Genomic DNA, 19676 nt, shown 5'->3' with positions numbered 1-19676 from the left:
TTCTTGTTTGGGGTTTTTGTTCGACCGACCGTTTGTTTTGGTCTTGCCTGCGCCTTTGCTTCAGAAGCCAGGATGCTGTGTCCCAGCCCGGCTCCGCCCCCTCTTCTAGGCGCAGTTTCCCTGCCTCTCTCCTCCTAGTCTTTGACAGCCACCTGCCTGCCACTCCAGTGTCTATGCGAGTGAGTCTGGGTGGGCTAACACATGCCAGCCTTCTGCTTGGCACAGGCCATCCCTTCCTGGGATTGCTGGGAAGACAAATGAATGGTGGCTGCTCCTGGCTGCCAGACTTACCACACAGAGAGAACCCTAGGCGGAAACAAGATGGCCTGGTGACAGCTGTGTGTGTCCCAATAAGCCCATCCCTTACTTTCCTCAGTTTTTTTTGTTTTTTGTTTTTTCTTTTCCTTTCCTAAATGGAAGTCATAGAACAGAGAATAAAGTTTAAAGAGGAGGAGACTTCCAAGTCCCTATGTTTTGTTGCAATTTATCTTTTTACAATATATTTTATTAGTTTATTCATATTGCATCTCAATGGTTATCCCATCCCTTGTATCCTCCCCTTCCTCCCTCCCTCCCATTTTCCCCCTACTCCCTTCCCCTATGACTGTAACTGAGGGGGACCTCTTCCCCCTGTATATGCTCATAGGGTATCAAGTCTCTTCTTGGTAGCCTGCTATCCTTCCTCTGAGTGCCACCAGGTCTCCCTATCCAGGGGACATGGTCAAATATGGGGCACCAGAGTTCATGTGAAAGTCAGAGCCCACTCTCTACTCAACTGTGGAGAATGTCCTGTCCATTGGCTAGATCTGGGTAGGGGTTCCAAGTTTACTGGCATGTCCCATGAATGTCTTCACTTACCAGGAAAGTGGGACAGAGGGCAGGACATCCTATTGGGACTCTAGGTGAGAGAAGGACAGGAGAATGGGGAAATAGAAGGATCCAGAGGGTCCTAGAAACCTACAAGAAGAACATTGTGACGGGCGGATCTGGGCCCAGGGGTCCTGCTCAAACTGTTGCAATTTATCTTGAAAAAGTCTTTTATTTACCTTTCAATTCTCCCTTTCTCCCCTCCCCCCCAATCATTTCATTGCAAGTCCTGTCGCACCAAGCTTCCATGGTCGTGTATGTACTGTAGGAGAATGAACGGCTCAAAGGTGTCCCTCTGTCACGGGTGGACTCCCCTGTCACTACCCTCTTCTCTCAACGCCCCCATCAAACATCTAGCCAGGTGCTGGGGAGCGCCCAGTCAGTAAAATGCTTGCTTCACAAGCATAAGGGGTCCCCTATAAAAGCCAGGTGTGTCCAGCGTACCCCAGCACCAGGGAGACAGGCAGGCAAAGCTCTGGGCAGCACTGTCAGCCTAGCCAATCCGTGAGCTCCAAATCCAATGAGAAACCTGTCTCAAAAAAAAAAAAATAAGGTAGAAAGTGACCATGGAGGACAGCCAGCGTCGGCCTCTGCCCTCCACATGATGTACACACACAAGCACAAGCACTCGTGCACACACACACGTGCACACACACAGATGTGTACCAAATTCATCCAGAAAACAAACAATTTAAACTTCCCGTTCTCTGTATTACTTTCTGTGCTCGCTCTTTGTTCTCCCTGGTCTCCCCGCTCTCTGTCTGTGTGGGAGGTTTTGCTTGTTTGGGGGGCTTGTTTGTTGGTTGGTTGATCTTCCAGTGATTCCTGACATCTTTGTTTCATTTTGTTTTGTTTTGTTCTTGTTTTTTGTTTGTTTGTTTTGTTTTGTTGTTTGTTTGTTTTTTGAGACAGGGTTTCTCTGTGTAGCCTTGGATGTCCAGGACTCACTTTTACAAAGACCAGGCTAGCCTCGAGCCCACAGAGATCTGCCTGTCTCTGAAGGAAAGATAAACATGTTTTTTGCTTAGATCACAAGTGGAGAAAAAGAAAAGGCTTGTGAGAGAGCAGGTGATGTTTATCCCCTTAGAAGTCAAACCACCATGTGGGGGAGACTGGTTATTAACCAGCTGAAAAACATCCTTGAACAAATTCTGAGAGGTGGTATAAATGTGGGCCAAAAACAAGAGGCGGGGCCTCCGGAGACTTGGGATAGTTTGGTTGTTCATTGCTCCACTTTGAGACGTTCCTAGAGAGAACCGCTCGAGGGAAGGCTTCAGGGCCCCAGGCTCCAGCTGAGATTCCAGGTTCTGGTAGCTCCAGGTTCCAGCAGAAGAAATCCTGCTGATTACGCCAGGAGAATCGTTCCTTGGAACTTATATCCTTATGGTTTCATTATTGTGTTCTTTAATCCTCTGTTCCTATTGTTTCGGTAAGTCAGGTTATAAGTGAGGTACTCTCAGTTAATAAGTTCATAATAAAATCTATTTGTTAAGAAAATTGAGCCTACATGGCTCTGCCTCCTGAGTGCTGGGATTACAGGCATGTGCCACCATGCCCAAATTCCTTACATATTAACAAGGGAAATATAGCATAATAAGTAGGCATACAAGACCCTCTAGACCAGTGGCCCTCAACCTTCCTAATGCTGTGACCCTATAATACAGTTCTTCATGCTGTGGTGACCCCCCAACCATAAAATCATTCTAGCTGCTATGTAATAACTATAATTTTGCTACTGTTATGAATCATAATGTAAACATACGATATGCAGTATATCTGATATGCGGTTCCCAAAGGGGCCTCGACCCACGGGTTGAGAACCACTGCTCTATCTGATCCCTTAACTGCAAATGGGGATTGTAAAGCTGCTTACATCAGAGAGTTGTTTTAGGTACTAAAGAAAATAATAGACAGCTGCCGACTAGGGGGCGGGTACTTTGCAGTTAGTAAGCACTCACCTAACACCTGCTTACTGTCCCTACTGTGAGAACACCTCTATCTCCACAGCTGGGGGTGCACTACATCCCTTTCTGTCTTTAACCCCAGCTCTTCCTCCTGTTGATATTCCCAGCTAGAAATGGTGACTTGAGGGGGAATTGAAGTAAAGTCTTCAAAAGAAGGGATACGGGCCCAACAAGCGAGTCTTGGCCTGACCTAGGGCACAAGTGTAAAGAGAGCAACTCAACAAAAGCAACAAGAGTGTGACTACCAGAGCTGGGTGACGCCAGCGAGCAGAGCACAGGCTCAACACAGAAGGAGTCAGTTGTGTTACATGTTAGAGACCATGCATGAAGAGTGGGAGCGGAGCTCTACAGAGAATGTACTAAAAGTCAGTGAGAATTAATACATGGTCAGAAATAGAGCTTAAAGGAAAATAATCCCAGGTCTTAAAAGGCCATGACAGGAAGATTGCAAGGCTGGGGCCAGCCTGAGCTACATAGCAAGACCTGTCAGAAATAAAGAAGTGGGGGGAAGGGGAGTGAGGAGACAGGGCAAAGGGAAATAAGTGCAGCTGCTTTTGGGGGTTTTGGTTTGGTTTTGTTTGGTTTGGGTTTGTTGTTGTTGTTGTTGTTGTTGTTGTTGTTGATGATGATGATGATGATGTTGTTTGTTTTTTGGGGTTCTTTTTTTCAAGACAGGGTTTCTCTGTGTAGCCTTGGCTGTCCTGGACTCACTTTATAGACCAGGCTGGCCTCGAACTCACAATGATCCGCCTTCCTCTGCCTCCTGAGTGCTGGATTAAAGGCGTGCGCCACCATGCCTGACTTGCTTTTTGTATAGCTCTGTCAATCTAATAAGCTCTAGGGTGCTTCTCCCCTGCAATCAAAGGATTTTTAATTGTTAAGATGCTACTGGGGGTGAGGGTATAGTGATAAAACTGACTGGGTTCTCTCAAGTATTGATATAATATCCATTCTTTCTTTTTACTAAACTGCAGAAGGCGCTCCATTATGTTCGAAACGGTGACATAGTCCACGTGGGGGAAACAAGTCTCACGAGTGCAGACAGCTGTGGGAAAGAATCCCATTCCGAAGCAGGGGATGCGGCCTCGCTAGTGATAGCGTGCAGCTGACCCACTGTTCAAAGTGTCAAGAAATGGAAGTGTAGCTTAGTGGGCAGTGTCTGCCTAGTAAGCATGTGCAAAGCTTCGGGTTCACCTTCCCCCCCACACACACACCCCCCACACTGCATTAAACAAACCATGAAGACCCGGGCTGTAACCCCAGCACTGCGGAAGTGGAGGCGGGAGGCTCCGGGATCCAAAGCTATTCTTGTTTACACAGCAAGCTTGAGGCCAGCCTATGCTACATGAGCCCCTGACTCAAAAACAACCCCCCCCCAAAAAAGCAGTCAATGTTAAGAGATGGTGTGTATGCACTCCTGCCCGCTCTCTGCTTTGTCTCTAGGGCTTCTTTCCCTACCTATGCTCCTTGTATCACGTAAGGAGCACTCTCCAGGCCTCTCCCTGTACAGTACAGTGCCTGGTTCTGTGCACATAAGCAGACTACATCTGCCTGAGCGCCTGTGGAGGGAGCTGGGAAAGAGACATGCAGCCACACTGTGCACACTGTACCCTGTGACACAGCCTAGGACTGCAAAGGCTATGCAAGAAGAGCCCCCTGACCCGAGTGTGCAGGTCCGGAAAGGCTCCTCAGAAGTGCCACCTCATCTGAGACACAAAGAGTAGGTGAGATGAGTCGGGCACACTTCTGTAATCCCAGCACTCAGGGAGGCAGAGGAAGGCAGATCTCTGTGAGTTCGAGGCCAGCCTGGTCTACAAAGTGAGTCCAGGACAGCCAAGGCTACACAGAGAAACCCTGACTCAAAAAGCAAAACAAAACAAAAAGTAGGTGAGACACAGATAAAAGATTCTGTCCAGAATATTTAAGCAACCACTACAAGGCATTAAGGAAGAGAGAGCTCGATAAGAGAACGGACAAGAATCTGGACAGACAAAAGCAGAAATCCAAGTGGCCAAAACACATGTGAAACTGTATTCCAGTCATTGGTCATCAAGAACATGCATGTTAAAACCACTAGTACAAAATACCCAGAATAAGCCTGGCGGTGGTGGCGCAACTCTTTAATCCCAACACTTGGGAGGCAGATACAGGTAGATCCCTGTGAGTTCAAAACCAGCCAGGTCTACAAAGCGAGTCCAGGACAGCCAAGTCTACACAGAGAAACCCTGCCTCGGGGAAAGAAAAAAAAAACTCCCAGAATAGCTAAAGTTTTAAAAGATTGTCAATGACAAGTGTCGGGTAGGTAAAATGTTATAATTGTTTGAAAGAAACAATTAACACTTTCTACTTAATTAAAGATATACCCAGTGTCTACACACACCATGGGACGTACATGAACGTCCAAGTCAAGCAGTGGGAACTCCCAAGCCAAGAGCACACTCACACAAGAGACCACTGGACCTCAGACGGCCAGACTGTAAGCACGGTAGGCTTTGCGGGCCCTGTGGCCTCAGCCACACCTGCTCAACACTGCACACGACGCTAGGGCAGCCAAAGGGGATACACAGCTAAACACCGTGGCTGGCCTTTGCTGACTACTGCCACACTGCAATGAAAGCAGAACTCTGCAAGCACCGCTCACAGGCAAGTCCAACACACACTAAGTAGACACTGTACGACCCCATTTCATAAGGCTCAAACCATCCACCCGTTGGCCTGGCAGTCCAGCCCAGGGGCCGACCGATCCTTTGGCACACAGTCTCTGCTTGACACCGCCCTGGAGAGATGGGGGCAGTGTTGCTCATCTCCGGCACTAAGGGAAGAAGAGCAAGGAATGGTTACTGGACGGTCAGGGTTAGACGTGGTGGAAAGGGTGGGATGGAAGGTCTCGGGAGCAGGACACTCGTTTTCGCATTAAATGATGGTCACCCGAGTGTCGGTAGTTTGAACTATGCTCTGTGCTGGTTTTCTTGTATGTGTGACACCCACGCTCCAGAGAAAAGATGGGCGAATAGGGATGGGTGGGGATCGAGCAAAGACAGGGCAACCGAAGGGCAGGAGTGACAGGAATCCTGTGACCCGAGGGAGGCTGCGTTCATACATGAGGGAGAAAGCAGACAGAGGCAGGTCCCAAGATTCCCAGACTGCCGTGAGTCTCTCATCACGCGTCCAGGGCCAGGCAGAGTGCCACAGGCCTCTGACCTCAGCACCCGGGAGCCTGCAGGATAATCGGCTGCAAGTTCATGGCCAGCCTAGGCCCCTAAGACCCTATCTCAAAATACAAGAAGAAGGAAAGAGAAAACCTGCCACTGTGTTGCTTCATAGTGACAGCAACAGTGGCCAGTTTCATTAAAAACAAAGGTCGCAATGTTATTTACATAGTAGCCTGGATTTCCATTTCCTTTAAAAAAAAAAAAAAAAACCTCTCATGAGTAAAATAAACCAGACAGTCGTAGTCTAAACCAGTGGTTCTCAACCTGTGGGTCGTGACCCCTTTGGGAGGGTTGAGCAACCTTTTCACAGGAGTCACACATAAGACATCCTGTATAGCCATGTTTACATTACTGTTGATAACAGTAGCACAATTACAGTTATGAAGCGGCAATGAAAACTGTTCTATGGTGGTGTCACCGCACCATGAAGGAACCGCATGAAAGGGTTGCAGCGTTAGGAAGGCTGAGAAGCACTGATTTGACTGATGTCACATCTGAATGCACAAATCTTTAACAACCTTAGCTCGAAGCAATGGAGTTTTCTTCGTTGTGGGCACCTGAGTATCCCAGTTGCCACATCTTTCTGCCTGGGTTCCAGCTCAGCCTCAGAACGTATTAACTTAAATCAGTTCCCTAATCTCTCCCTGGGTTTCTTTATGAGACCGCAGTACCTTCCTCGCAGGGTTTGGACTGCTCAGGAATGGGGCATGACCGGATCACACAGGCCTTGGCACTTGGTGGAGTTGGTTGCTTATTACTCTGGTCCACAATTGCTGGGGAGAACTCGCAAGTCGCCAGGCCATTCCCCTTTAAAACTGTGGTAAAGCTGCTGCAGGAGTTTGCACCTTTTGTTTTTACTTAAGAAAACAATTTGAGATACATTTCATAAATACAACCCGGTTTTCAGGGACAAATTGGTGGAAATAACACGTGTGGTTTGCGCAGTTTTCATAGGACTATGTCATCAGAGAAAGGCTTTCAGTGTTTAACGAGTACTCAGCTTTATGGTGGAACGTGACTTTTTGTATCTTTCTAGTAATTTGTTTTGGTGGTGGTGGTGGTTGTTGTGGTTGTTGTTGTTGCTGTTGTTGTTGTTGTTGTCGTAAGGCTTCATGCTGTAGCCCAGCCTGGCCTGAAACTCACTTGTGTAACACAGGCGGCTTTAGACCATGTGGTATCCGTCCGGCTTCAGGCTCCCAACAGTAGGGATGACAAACGCGAGCCACCATGTCCACTAACTGGCATTTGAAGGTTCAGCCTCTGAAGCTTTGTAGTGAAGAAATGTGAAAAGCATTGAAAGAGTATTTATTTAGAAGTGCTAAGGAGAAAGAACTTTGTTCAACCCTCGACCTGTTTTAACTGTAGTGAGAAAAATTCACTTAACGTTTGTCTAGTTTTCGAAGCAATTACAGATTGCTTCCTTCCAGACTCCTCACGATAGCCCTGTAAGATGTAACAACGCTTTTTTACAGATCACATAGCAGTAACTTACTAGTAACCAGCCACGCCCACCGTAACCAGCCACGCCCGCCGAGGCTATAAACACCATTTGTTCCTTCTTCCAAAGAACTTGCACAGCTTACAGCTGCGGCTTACTGCCTGCGCTTGCCAGCCACCCAAACAACTGCTGCCTCTGCCTTCACTTCCTGTGTTTAAAGGGTATTCGGGCCTCTGATATTACTGCCCTATGCAAGGACATCAAATCAAAGACTTGGCCTCAAAGGCTGGGCCTGTCCCAGATACGCAATTATCCACTCTGAGTGCAGTGGAAAAGTCCTTGCTGAGTGTGGACACCTCTATCCTCCTCACCAGTGAGAACAAGTGGGTTTGAATTCCTAACAGTTGTCAACATGTGGAAAACATTCAGAAGAGGGGCAATGTGAAAAGACACTCTCCACAAAACTTCTACATTTGAGCTGGAGATTGACAATAAGTCCCTCGTCTACACACACATACATATGCACACACACACACATACACACACACACACATACATATACATACACACACATATCCATATACACACAGCATACATATATGCACACATATACACATATCCATGTACCCACACATTCACGTACACAAATATGCATATACACACCTACATGCACATAGACACACACATATGCGCGTGCACGCACATACACACACACACACACACACACACACACACACACCTAGTAGTGACTCCTACCAAGCCAGCCAGAGAAGCAAGGCAAGCTCAGTAAAGCCTTTGTAGAAAAGTGACACAGTTTGTCTTCCTCAAATGCTGTCCTGGTTTGTCACCCTGTTGCAATAGTAAACAGCATGATTTTTAAAAACATGGAAAGAAATGGGTTTATTTCCCCTTACACTCCCAGTTGTGATCCATCATTGTAGGACACCCCAGCAAGAGCTCAAGGCAGGAGCTTGATGCAGAAACCACAGAGGAAAATGCCTACACTGGTTTTCTCTCTTCCCCATGCTCTGCTAGTATTCTTATGCAGTCCAGGCCCGCCTGCCAAGGGATGGTACCGCCCACAGTGGGCGGGGCCTCCCACAGCAATTAGCCAGCAACCAGGAAAAGCAAGCAGACACTTCACAGGCCAGTCTGACACAGGCGGTACCTGGGTTGAGGTCTCCTCTTCCCTTGCATGTCAAGTTGACTTCCAAGGGCATTTTTCAGAGCCCTGTAGCCCAGGCTAGCTTCAAACTTTCCTTATTCCCCACCCCGCCTCCCAGGTGCTGAGACTACAGTCATATGGCATAAATTATTCTTTTTTTTTTGTCTTTTTTTTCTCCTTTATTAATTTATTCTTGTTATATCTCAATGGTTATCCCATCCCTTGTATCCTCCCATTCTTCCCTCCCTCCCATTTCCCCTTATTCCCCTCCCCTATGACTGTTCCTGAGGGGGATTACCTCCGCCTGTATATGTTCATAGGGTATCAAGTCTCTTCTTGGTAGCCTGCTGTCCTTCCTCTGAGTGCCACAGATTTATATACTTATTTATTATGCATTCAATATTCTGCTTGCTTGTACACCTGCACATGTACACCAGAAGAGGGCGCCAGACCTCATTATAGATGGCTGTGAGCCACCATGTGGTTGCTGGGAATTGAATTCAGGACCTTTGGAAGAGCAGCAGTGTTCTTAACTGCTGAGTCATCTCTCCAGCCTCCAAATTATTCTTTTTTAAACACTCACTTATTTTCATTTTATGTATAAGTGTTTTGCAGGCATGAATGCCTGGACACATGTGTATAGTACCCAAGGAGGCCACAAAAGAGGGTGTCAGATAATATGGAACTGCAGTTACATGGTTGTAGACTGCCATGTAGGTGCTGGGAACCAAACCCAGTCCTCTGGGAGATCAGCTAATGCTCTTAACTTCTGTGACACCTCTTCAGCCCATAAAAGATTCTTTGCTTTTGGTAAAACTTTGTCCCAAATGTCTCTCCACATTGCACTCCAAAAATGAAGCCCAATAAACCAGACATAGCTTTATCACATTACTTTTTACTTTGTTTGCAATGTGGCTTTTCTTGTGTGAGGTCATTAACATGATGTGTGGCCTCATGCCTTCTCAGAAGAGCATGACTTTCTGCTCTGGATTCTCACAATGTTCTTTTTTTTTTTTTTTTTCTTTTTAATAATAATTTATTTGTTACGTGCATGGGTGTTTTGTCTACATATAGCAGTATGAGGAGATTGGATGCCCTGGAACTGGAGTTACAGACAGTTGTGAGCTGCTGTGAGGGTGCTGGGAATTGAACCCGGGTCCTCTGGAAGAGCAGCTTCTAACTCTCCAGCCCTGTGCAGTGTTCTTGACCACCCTTACTCTCAGCATCAAGACCCTGAAAGGCAGTCCCTCGGTCCCACTTTGCCTTTCAACACTAACCGACTGTTTGTTTATATCCTCAAGCTGGTGGTGACTGGGTTTTCATCTTTGTACAATAATTTTACTTCTTTATTGTCCTAATGAACAGCAATTCTGTTTAACATAATGACCTAAGGAACATGTGAGGTAAAGAAAAATATGAATAAGGTAGGATTCTTGTCCTTAAGAAATTCCCAGTTGAACAGCCCAGACAAGCATATAAACAAATTACTCATAACACAGCCCATGGGCATGCCAGGGGAAGGGGTGAGTAACTCGGGGTTGGGGACAGGGACGGGGATGAAGACTTGCCGTGGTAAACAGAGTGACATGTCCAGAACTCCAGGCTGTCACATGTCAGTAAGTAAGATGCACAAGTGCAAGGCTGCCATGAGGACTGGAGATTGTGTGTGTCGTGTTAACTTTTCCACTTCCACCCCACGCCGTGTGATCCATTAAATGGCTCTAGTGTTCTTTAAAATTGTGTACAATTAGCACACGGTTCTAAAGATAAGTTTACATCATATTTTATCCCATAGTCCTCTAAGAGTTTGTTTCACATTATTGTATAGTTTTTCAGCTGCTTTGTTTTAAAAAGTCAGGGTTTGTAGACCAAATGTTAAAAAAAAAAAAAAGTAAAGCCAAATGAATAACAAAATGCTTACCACACAGACAGACAAACAGACAGACAGGGCTGGGATGTTCACATGGAGACCAGATGTTTCTTCAAAGTTCAGGACTGCCCTCTTTGTTTTCATTTCTATTCATACTGACGAAGAAAATATATTAGATGTAGGATAATAGTTTAAATCCCAAAGGGAAGGAAACATGTTCGTGATGCCTGCACCTCTCTCTGTGAAGGGCCTCGTTTTCATTTGAGAAACGGCCTGAGTGCTCGCTGCCATGGAACTGTCCCACCGTGTGAGTGTTAGTGTGAGCGCAGGGACTTCCTGTGACCCTTCTTCCTCATCTGCTTCCTCATCTGCTTCCTCATCTGCTTCATGTGCTCGGGCAGCAGCAACTGTTCCGGGCTGGGCTGCATGGCCTCTGCAGAGCCAGGCCAGCACATACCTGGAGTTCATTTCACATGCTTTCTTACTCAAAAGATAATCAATCCCCGGTCTATTTCTGGTTAATGATCCTTAACTGGCCTCCATAAGATAAGAACTATTACAGAAAATGAAGCTATTATATTAGCTCTTGTGGGACTTTGAGGACATCGTCTCCAGCTGGGAACCAGTTTTCCCTTTTCTCTTCTACTGACGCGAGTATGTTCTTACGGTTCCATTCGATGTGCCGACCTAGAGGCACGCTTCAATCGCATGGCACTTTTGCGTTTCGTTTAATCTACATGTAGTTCCTTTCTCTTCCTTGATAATTTCCGTCTAGCAAATACAATCTCTCCCCTTTTTAGTTTTTTAACTTACATAGACTGTTTTTTAAAAAACTCATGCATCTCATCTTACTCATAAAAACTATTGCCTTTTAAATTTTATTTCATTTTATTTTATTTTGGGTTTTTTGAGACAGGATTTCTCTGTGTAGCCTTGGCTGTCCTGGACTCGCTTTGTAGACCAGGCTGGACTCAAACTCACAAAGATTTGCCTGCCTCTGCCTGCCAAGTGCTGGGATTAAATGCGTGAGCCACCATGCCCAGCGCTATTTTTTTTTAAATGTATGTCTTTGATATCTTTTAAGAGCAATATAGTCACTTAAATAAAACCCTAAGTAGTAAAGGTCTTCTGTTGAAAAAGGAACATTCTTGTTCTGCTTTAGGACATACTGGCAACAGTATCTATTTCTTGGTTGGTTAAGTCACCTTTGCTATTGTCTAAAATAGTCTACAGCTATACCACCCTGAACACATTTCATCTCGTCTGAAATAGGAAATGCATAATACACATTAGTGTGTCTTACTTAAAATTAAGCCATGTGGCTGTCTCTCCCACTCACTAATATTATCACATAGAGATAGAAATAAGATAGAATTCAATATTACCAATGTGAACAGCTCTCTTCCTTCTTGGTATTTCAGCTTCAACAAACCCAGAAGTCATCAAGATAAATTCAGTTCTGGATATAGTTGCCAAAGTGGAAGACTATTATCTTAAGGGCTATGTTGTTGGAGCCATTCACCCAGTTATACAACCTGTGGGGCAGCGAAAACACCTGCCGGCAAGCCACCTGTACAGGGTGGTGCTGTCTCGACTGAAGTTAAGGTAAGCACGGCCTTGAGAAAAGTCACCTCAGAAGGCATTTTCTTTAATCAACTTTTTATGTACTGTTGTTGTTGTTGTTGTTGTTGTTTTTTTTTTTTTTTTTAAGACAGGGGTTCTCCGTGTAGCCTTGGCTGTTCTGGATTTTCTTTGTAGACCAGGCTGGCCTTGAACTCATAGAAATCCACCTGCCTTTGCCTCCTGAGTGCTGGGATTAAAGGTGTGGAGCACTACCCCCTGGGTGGGTTTTCTTTAGTCTAAAAGAAAAGACATTTTGAAAGAGTGATGGGGAATAAAGAAAAATTGGGAAATTGATTCAAGGCCCATTTTTTGCAGTTGAAACTGAATTAGGTTAAGGAAACTCCAGTCCTGACTAAGGACTGGAGATATGGCTTAGTGGTTAAGGGTACTGACTGCTCTTCTGAAGGTCCTGAGTTCAATTTCCAGCAACCACATGGTGGTTCACAACCCTCTGTAATGAGATCTGGTGCCCTCTTCTGGCATGCAGGTGTATATGCAGGCAGAGCACTGTATACATAATAATAAATAAATAAATCTTCAAAACAAAACAAAACTCCTGGCCGGGTATGGTGGTGCATGTCTTTAATCCCAGCACTTGAGAAGTAGAGGCAGTCAGATCTCTGTGAGTTCAAGGCCAGTCTGATCTACAAAGTGAGTCTAGGACAGCCATGACTACACAGAGAGACCTTGTCTCAAAAAACCAAAACCAACAAACCAAACAAACAAACAAAAACCTCCTGACTAATGGGGCCGGAGAGATGGCTCAGTGGTTAAGAGCACTGTCTGCTCTTCTCAACTCCTGGGTTCAATTCCCAGCAACCACATGATAGCTCACAACTATCTGTAACTCCAGCTCCAGGGGCTCTCACACCTCCACTCTTGTGCACATAAAATAAATATTAAATATATTTTTTTAAATAACAAATAAAACTCCTATCTAAGCCAAGTGTGGGGTACATGCATGTAAGCACAGCACTCAGGAAGACGAGTGAGGCACCTCAAGTTTGGCACTGGGGTGGGCTACCTAGGAAGATTCTAGCTCAAAAGAAGAGAGTGAAAACAACAACCACCCCCCATCGTTGCCCTCACTATACTAAGTGAGGGCGTCAGTGAACAGAGTAAAGGGAGGTAAACCCAAGACACCCCTGTAAAGCTGGGTGCAGTGACTCCCGTGGAACCCACCAGAAGATAAGGAGCGGCAGTTGGCCTAAATGTACTGACCAAAGCGAGGCAGCCCCTCTCACGGAGTCTTCCACCTACCTATGTTCTCAGTAAGAACGGCAGCTGAAATTAGCCTACGTCCTAACCCTTTCATAGCAGAAAGAACTGCCGTGCAAGTTCTCATAAATTAGAATATTGGCAACGGTTTCCCTAAGTAAGCCGGAAATGGGGGGGGGGAGCACTCTTGGGATGGACCCTAGGCTTTTCACATGCAAAACGGGGTCTGAAGGCCCTCCCTTTGGGGGATGAGCACAACACAGAACAAAGCCCTGGGTTAGAGTCTCAGCACCACGGGGAAACAGTTGTCTTAGGTGCTGTTCCATTGCTGTGAAGAGACAGCATGGCCAAGGCAGCTCTTTAAAAAGAAACTGCTTAGTTGGGGGTTTGCTTACAATTTTAGAGGCTTAGTTCATTATTATCCTGGCAGACCGAACATAGTCCCAGTGCTGGAGCCCAGAGCTTTACATCCTGAGCAGTAGGCAGAAAAGGAGACACTGCCTGTAGGGTTCTAAAACCCACAGGACATGACTCAGCCGCATCTCCTGACCCCTCCTAGTCGGTCACCTGAGGACTAAGCAGACAAATAGATAAGCCTCTGAGGGTCCTTCTGATTCAACCCACCACAGCAACTGGGACTTTCCCCAGTGAAGAAGGAAAATGGCCATAACATCGCCTTAATTAATATATTAAAAAGTTGTCGGGCATGGTGGTACACGCCTTTAATCCGAGCACTTGGGAAGCAGAGGCAGGTGAATCCTTGTGAGTTCGAGGCCAGCCTGGTCTACACAGCGAGTCTAGAACAGCCAGGGATACACACAGAGAAACCCTGTTTCAAAAAAAAAAATATACGTACATATATATATTTATATATATTTATATTTATATTTATATTTTGTGTAACTCTTGATCTGTATCAACACTATCTTAGGGCCTTCAGGCTGAGAAGAAGTACAGTGGGAAAAGGCACTAAAAAAGCCTAATAGCTTGAGTTCCATCCCAGAACACACATCAAGGGGGAAGGAGAGAGAGCCAGCTCCACAGAGTTGCCCTCTGACCCACATGCTCACTGTGGAGCATGTGTCTCACACACAGGTGTGTGCTCACACATACACACACACACACACACACACACACACACACACACACACACACGTGTGCACACACACTCATACATACACACAGTGATATATTGTTTTATCTCAAACATTGTGTTTTCTCTTCCTAGTGGGGTGAACAGCAACCTCACTTGTAAAGGCTAAGGAAAATCATAATAAGAGAGAAAGGGTGAGAGAATGGGGAAGTTGTAAAGGGAAGGAAAAGGCGGTCTTTAAGAACTCCAGAGAGCAGACTGGGCTGCGGCTCAGTTGGTAGAGCACTTGCCTAGTATGTGAGAAGCCCCAGGCTCATTTTCTGTGCCACATAAACCAGATATGGGGTCGCACACTTGCCATCCCTGCAGTCAGGAGGGTCAAAAGAGAAGGTCTCAGTAAGGTATAGGTCCTTGGGAATGAGAGTTCTCGAAGTGTCGGTGGACAAGAATAGGCAAGTGACAAACAGACAAACCAGGGGCAGTGTTTGAATGTGAGTGAATTTTGCAGACAAGCAAGCTAGGTTTTTGTACATTTTCTGAAATGGGAGTGTTTCTGTGGTTACATTATTTTTCATTCAAAGAAGTTAGGCAGACACAATTCAAAATACAGGATTCAGAGTAATAATGCTGTCATCAATCCTGAATCACTATTCTTAAGTCATTAGATTGGTGTCAGTACGCATGTGCCCTCTTTATCAAAGGTCAATGTTCTCTCATTATGCCAAACATCTGTGAGTCAAGACAGGATTTTTTCTTAGGGCTTCCTTCACTATCTGGAGCTTTCTTAAACACTTTATTTGTAAGTCATAATATAAACTATGATTAATTCTTAGCCATGTTTTTATTAACAAGTGGAACGGAAATTGGTGGTAAAACCACCTGAAATACCCTTGGCCGCAGTCTCAAGGCGTCTCCTAGCAACACAGTTAAGTTTGAAAAGTTCTTGATATGACAGTAGGTCAGAAGAACAAACCAAAGACCGGATGTTCCAAAACAGATGAGTGAGAAGAAAAACTGCAGTCATTTACTCCTGGCAGGAGCCCCAGATGCATTCCAGGAGGCTGTCCCTTGGGTAGGGGTCACAGCCTCGGGTTCTGCAGTAACGTTTGTCACACAGACTCCACTGGAGGGGTCGTGACAATTCCCTACTACAGCTCAAGGTTAAGACCTGCCTAAGATACACAAGAACTTACCTAAGTGAAAACAAACAAACAAAAATAAAAAGGTGGGCAGTGGTGGTTCACACCTTTGTTTCCAACCTGATCTACAAAGCAAGTTCCAGAACAGCCAGGGCTACACAGAGAAACCCTGCTTGGGGGAGAAAAAAAATAGAAAGTTTTATTAGAGGTTTTGTTGTTCACTGCTAAATATAAAATTCAGGATCTTGCACCTTCTAGGCAGGTGCTGTACCACTGAGCCATGTGTGTGGCCCCGTTAGTCTTGATTATAAGGGCAGCAACCACTTGCTATTCAATAATTGCCTGTGCATACACTGCAATCACACATACACACTCAATGCACACACGTTCACACACACCGTCATGTGAGTATGTATGGACTTAAGCCTGCCTTTCATGTCAAATAGGCTTATCAGTGGCTAAAACGTGACAAAAGTTAGAGATCAGTAAAGGGGGGAAAAGACAGACATATTTATTGCCTTTAAGTGGGATCTTTTTTTTCCCCCCTTAACTTGTGCTTCTGTCCAACAACAAAGCCTCTTTCATTCACTTTAAGTTAGGAAATAAATGGCTGGAAACCTTAAATTTTGGAAATGTAAGTTAACAGAAATCACCATGTGTCTGTGGCATTCTGTTTGAGACGAACGCCAGGACTAAAATAACACAGTGATAGCCATGACCTCACTTGTGAGTGGCTCGTGGCTTTCATATGGACATAGCTGGACAGCAGTAGTTTCCGTCTGCCCATGTTCTCTTTGCAGCCCCAAGAACTCAGCAGCACCCGCTGGGCAGAGGCGTGCAAGACTCGTGATGGAGGAATGCCCACTAACGTATGAGACACAAGCAAACGGCACCGCAGAGGAACTCCTCGAAAAGGTACCGGGTGTGCAGTCCTCACGTACACCAAGAACAGCGTCCTTTCTTACCTGAACACTATAGGGAACGCAGGCCTGTCATCCTGGCACAGTGCACGGGAGAACCGTGAGTGCAAGGTCATCTTCGCCTACATAGTGAGTTCAAAGCCAGCCTGGACTACACAGTGAATTCTAGGCAGCCTGAGTCAAAGAGTAGGACTCCAGGTTAGGAGACCAGTGATGACTTATTCTACAGAATTCAAACTGTAAAGCATGCGAGTCTAAAACTGTATGGGCCGGCACCCTGTGGAGGAAGATCACACAGAACATAAGATCCAGAAACGCAGCACAGCCCTGGCAGAAGGCAATTCAGCTGCAGAGAAAAAGCTTAATAAAAAATAAAAATTTAAAAATAAATTAAAATTTAAAATAACAATAAAAAAGAAAGAAAAGGCTTAATGACAAATATGGCAACACAGAATGTAAGAATACTGACTTAGTCAGTGCTTGGGGAAATCGGCAATTGTTCTGTGGAAAAGAGATTCCAAAAGCTTCAGATGAGACAAGGAGGTGGGTTTTTTTAATATGAAAAAAATCTGGAAAAAAAACAAAAAAAGTAAACATATTCAATTGTGAATGGAGGTATTGGCATAAAAAATATCATGTTAATTTTTAAGAAAAATTAACTTGGGCTGGAGAGATGGTTCAGAGGCTAAGAGCACTGTTCTTCCAAAGGTCCAGTTCCCAGCAACTACATGGTGGCTCACAATCATTTATAATGAGATCTGATGCCCTCTGTGTTATGCAGGGACACATGCAGGCAAAATACTGTATAAATAATAAATCTTTTAAAAAGAAAATAAATTATCTTGAAAAGAGATTAAGGCTGGGTGGTGGTGGTGTACGCCTTTAATCCCAGCACTTGGGAGGCAAAGGCAGGCGGATCTCTGTGAGTTCGAGGTCAGCCTGATCAACAGAGTGAGTTCCAGGACAGCCAGGGCTACACAGAGAAACCTTATCTTGAAAAACCAAAAAAAGAGGGGAATAGGGTGAAAGCGGAAGAGAGGGAGGAATGGGAGGATACAAGTGATGGGATAACAATTGAGATGTAATCTAAATAAATTAATAAAATAAAACAAAACAAAAGAGATCAAGGAAAATTTACAATCAATGTATACTTTGGAAGCTGCGTAACTAAAAAAAAAAAAAAAAATGAACACTAAATGTAGATCGACTAACCCAAGAAAAACATATATATTAAATTGGTGGAATTTTTTATGATATTTTAGTCACAGTGGCATTCTTATACATTCTTAGCTTTTACTTGTTTGTTATTGTTGTTGTGTGGTTTTTTATTGTTTTGTTTTTAAACAGTCTTTTACTGTGTAGCCTTGGCTGCCCTAGAACTCTCCATTTAGACCAGTAGTCCCAACTCTCCTAACACTGTGACCCTTTAATGCAGTTCCTCATGTTGTAGTGACCCCCCAATCATAAAAGTATTTTTGTTGCTACTTCATAACTGTAACTTCGCTACTGCTATGAATCATATTGTAAATATTTTTGGAGTTAGAGGTTTGCCATGGGAGACCCACAGATTGAGAACCGCTGATTGTAGACCAAACTGGCCTTGAACTCACAGAGATCAGCCTCACTCTGCCTCCTCTGTGGTGCTGGGATTAAGTCACACAGCACCACAGCCAGCTAGCCTTTGTTTTCTTTAAACATACAGAGTGAGGCTGCTGAGTCACATCTACAGCCCTTTGAGGAAGGCCTGGTGTCATCCCAGCTTGTAGCAAACTGAGGCATGGAGGCCCTGAGTTTACAAAGAAAAGGGAAAAAGAAATGATGACGTTTGTTTCTGTGGGTGGTTCCAAGCAGTGGCTGCCCGCTTGTGGAGCATCGCTGCGGTGTGGTGTGCGTCCCGCCAGTAACAACTGCTAATGATGTTTCCCTTTTAGGCACAAAGCTGCCATTCAACTGCTGGAAGGAAAATTCCACATGTTACAAAATGCACACCCTGTTTACTGCTGCTACTCTGGGGTGTTTGGGGTTTTGTTTTTTGGGTTTTTTGTTTTGTCTTGTTTTCCTTTTCTAGAAATAAATCCACTCCAGACAGCTTCTTTAGAAAACAAAAATGTAGCTACTGATTGAGTCTTGATGGATGACCATCAGGGCCCTTGTTTTGAATCTAGCTTCCTGGACACAGTTAAAGACCTGCTCAACAGGAAAGCGCTGTTGTTTCAGCAATTAGAGTAATGGGATTCTTCTCTAAGTGAGGAGCATTGGGAAACACACATGGCAAACATCCAACATTGCCCTGGGCATGAGCGAGAGCAATGGGCGAATGCCAAATATTATTTTTGCACAGCCACCTTGTGGGAGACTTTATTGTTGAACAGCTAATTTTCAGGTCAGGCTTTAGCAGTATATTAATGTGTCCTCTATTTTTAGTCTGTTTCCTTGTTTGTGGTACTGAGGGTTGACCACGCATGCCTCATGCATGCTGGCATTCTACTCTGAGCTGGATCCCCACCCCTGGCCATTCTATTTTTAATATTTAGTTTGCATTTTTTCTTCTCTTGGGGTTTTAAAACACAGCGTTTAAAAATATCAGTCCTCCCAGGCTGGTAAGACAGCCCAAGAGGTAAGGCATGGCTACCAAAGCTGACGACCTGAGTTCAAATCAGGGACTCACATGACAGAAGAAGAGACTAACTCCTACTAGCTGTCCCCTGACCACTACAAGTGCATCACACCATGACACATGCATGTACTTGTGTGCATGCACACGCGCACACACACACACACACATAAATAAATGTAATTAAAATGAATCATCCCCCAAGTTAAAGTGGAAAAGATATCAGTATATTTGTTCACAGACTTTTCCAGGATTGGAAAAAAAATATGTTATAGTAAGAAAACCATTTGGGAATGTCTCCATGAAATTGACACGTAGGGGAGACACTGACAAGAACTTGACCCCTTCCTACTCACAGAATGCCAAACCCTCTCATACCGCCCTCTTTTCTCCCAGGACATCTGGGAGAGGAAAACTGTGTGGTTATGTCCAAATCTCTGCACAGTGTTACCTCTCAGAATGTAACTCTTAGGTGAATGAGGCCGGGCCGCCACAGTCCGGAGCTGTGGCTCCTGGCACCCTCCTTGTCCGGGCTGGCTTGCAGTGCTCCCTT

General features: G+C 45.0%; 1 protein-coding gene across 1 annotated transcript in view; it reads left to right on the top strand.

The window, feature by feature from the left end:
* The window catches only part of RFTN2 (raftlin family member 2), a 60900-nt gene that overhangs the window by 2504 nt on the left and 38720 nt on the right, over positions 1 to 19676 (top strand). The window contains exons 2-3 of the mRNA XM_084780637.1: positions 11938 to 12121; positions 16390 to 16504. Coding sequence (XP_084636763.1) covers positions 11938 to 12121; positions 16390 to 16504 — 299 coding nt within the window. The remainder of the gene's footprint in view (positions 1 to 11937; positions 12122 to 16389; positions 16505 to 19676) is intronic.

Source organism: Acomys minous (assembly GCF_964271855.1).
Source record: "Acomys minous genome assembly, chromosome: 4".
Lineage (NCBI taxonomy): Eukaryota > Metazoa > Chordata > Mammalia > Rodentia > Muridae > Acomys > Acomys minous.
Note: the sequence above shows the minus strand (reverse complement) of the source record. Positions and strands in the feature narration are given on the sequence as shown.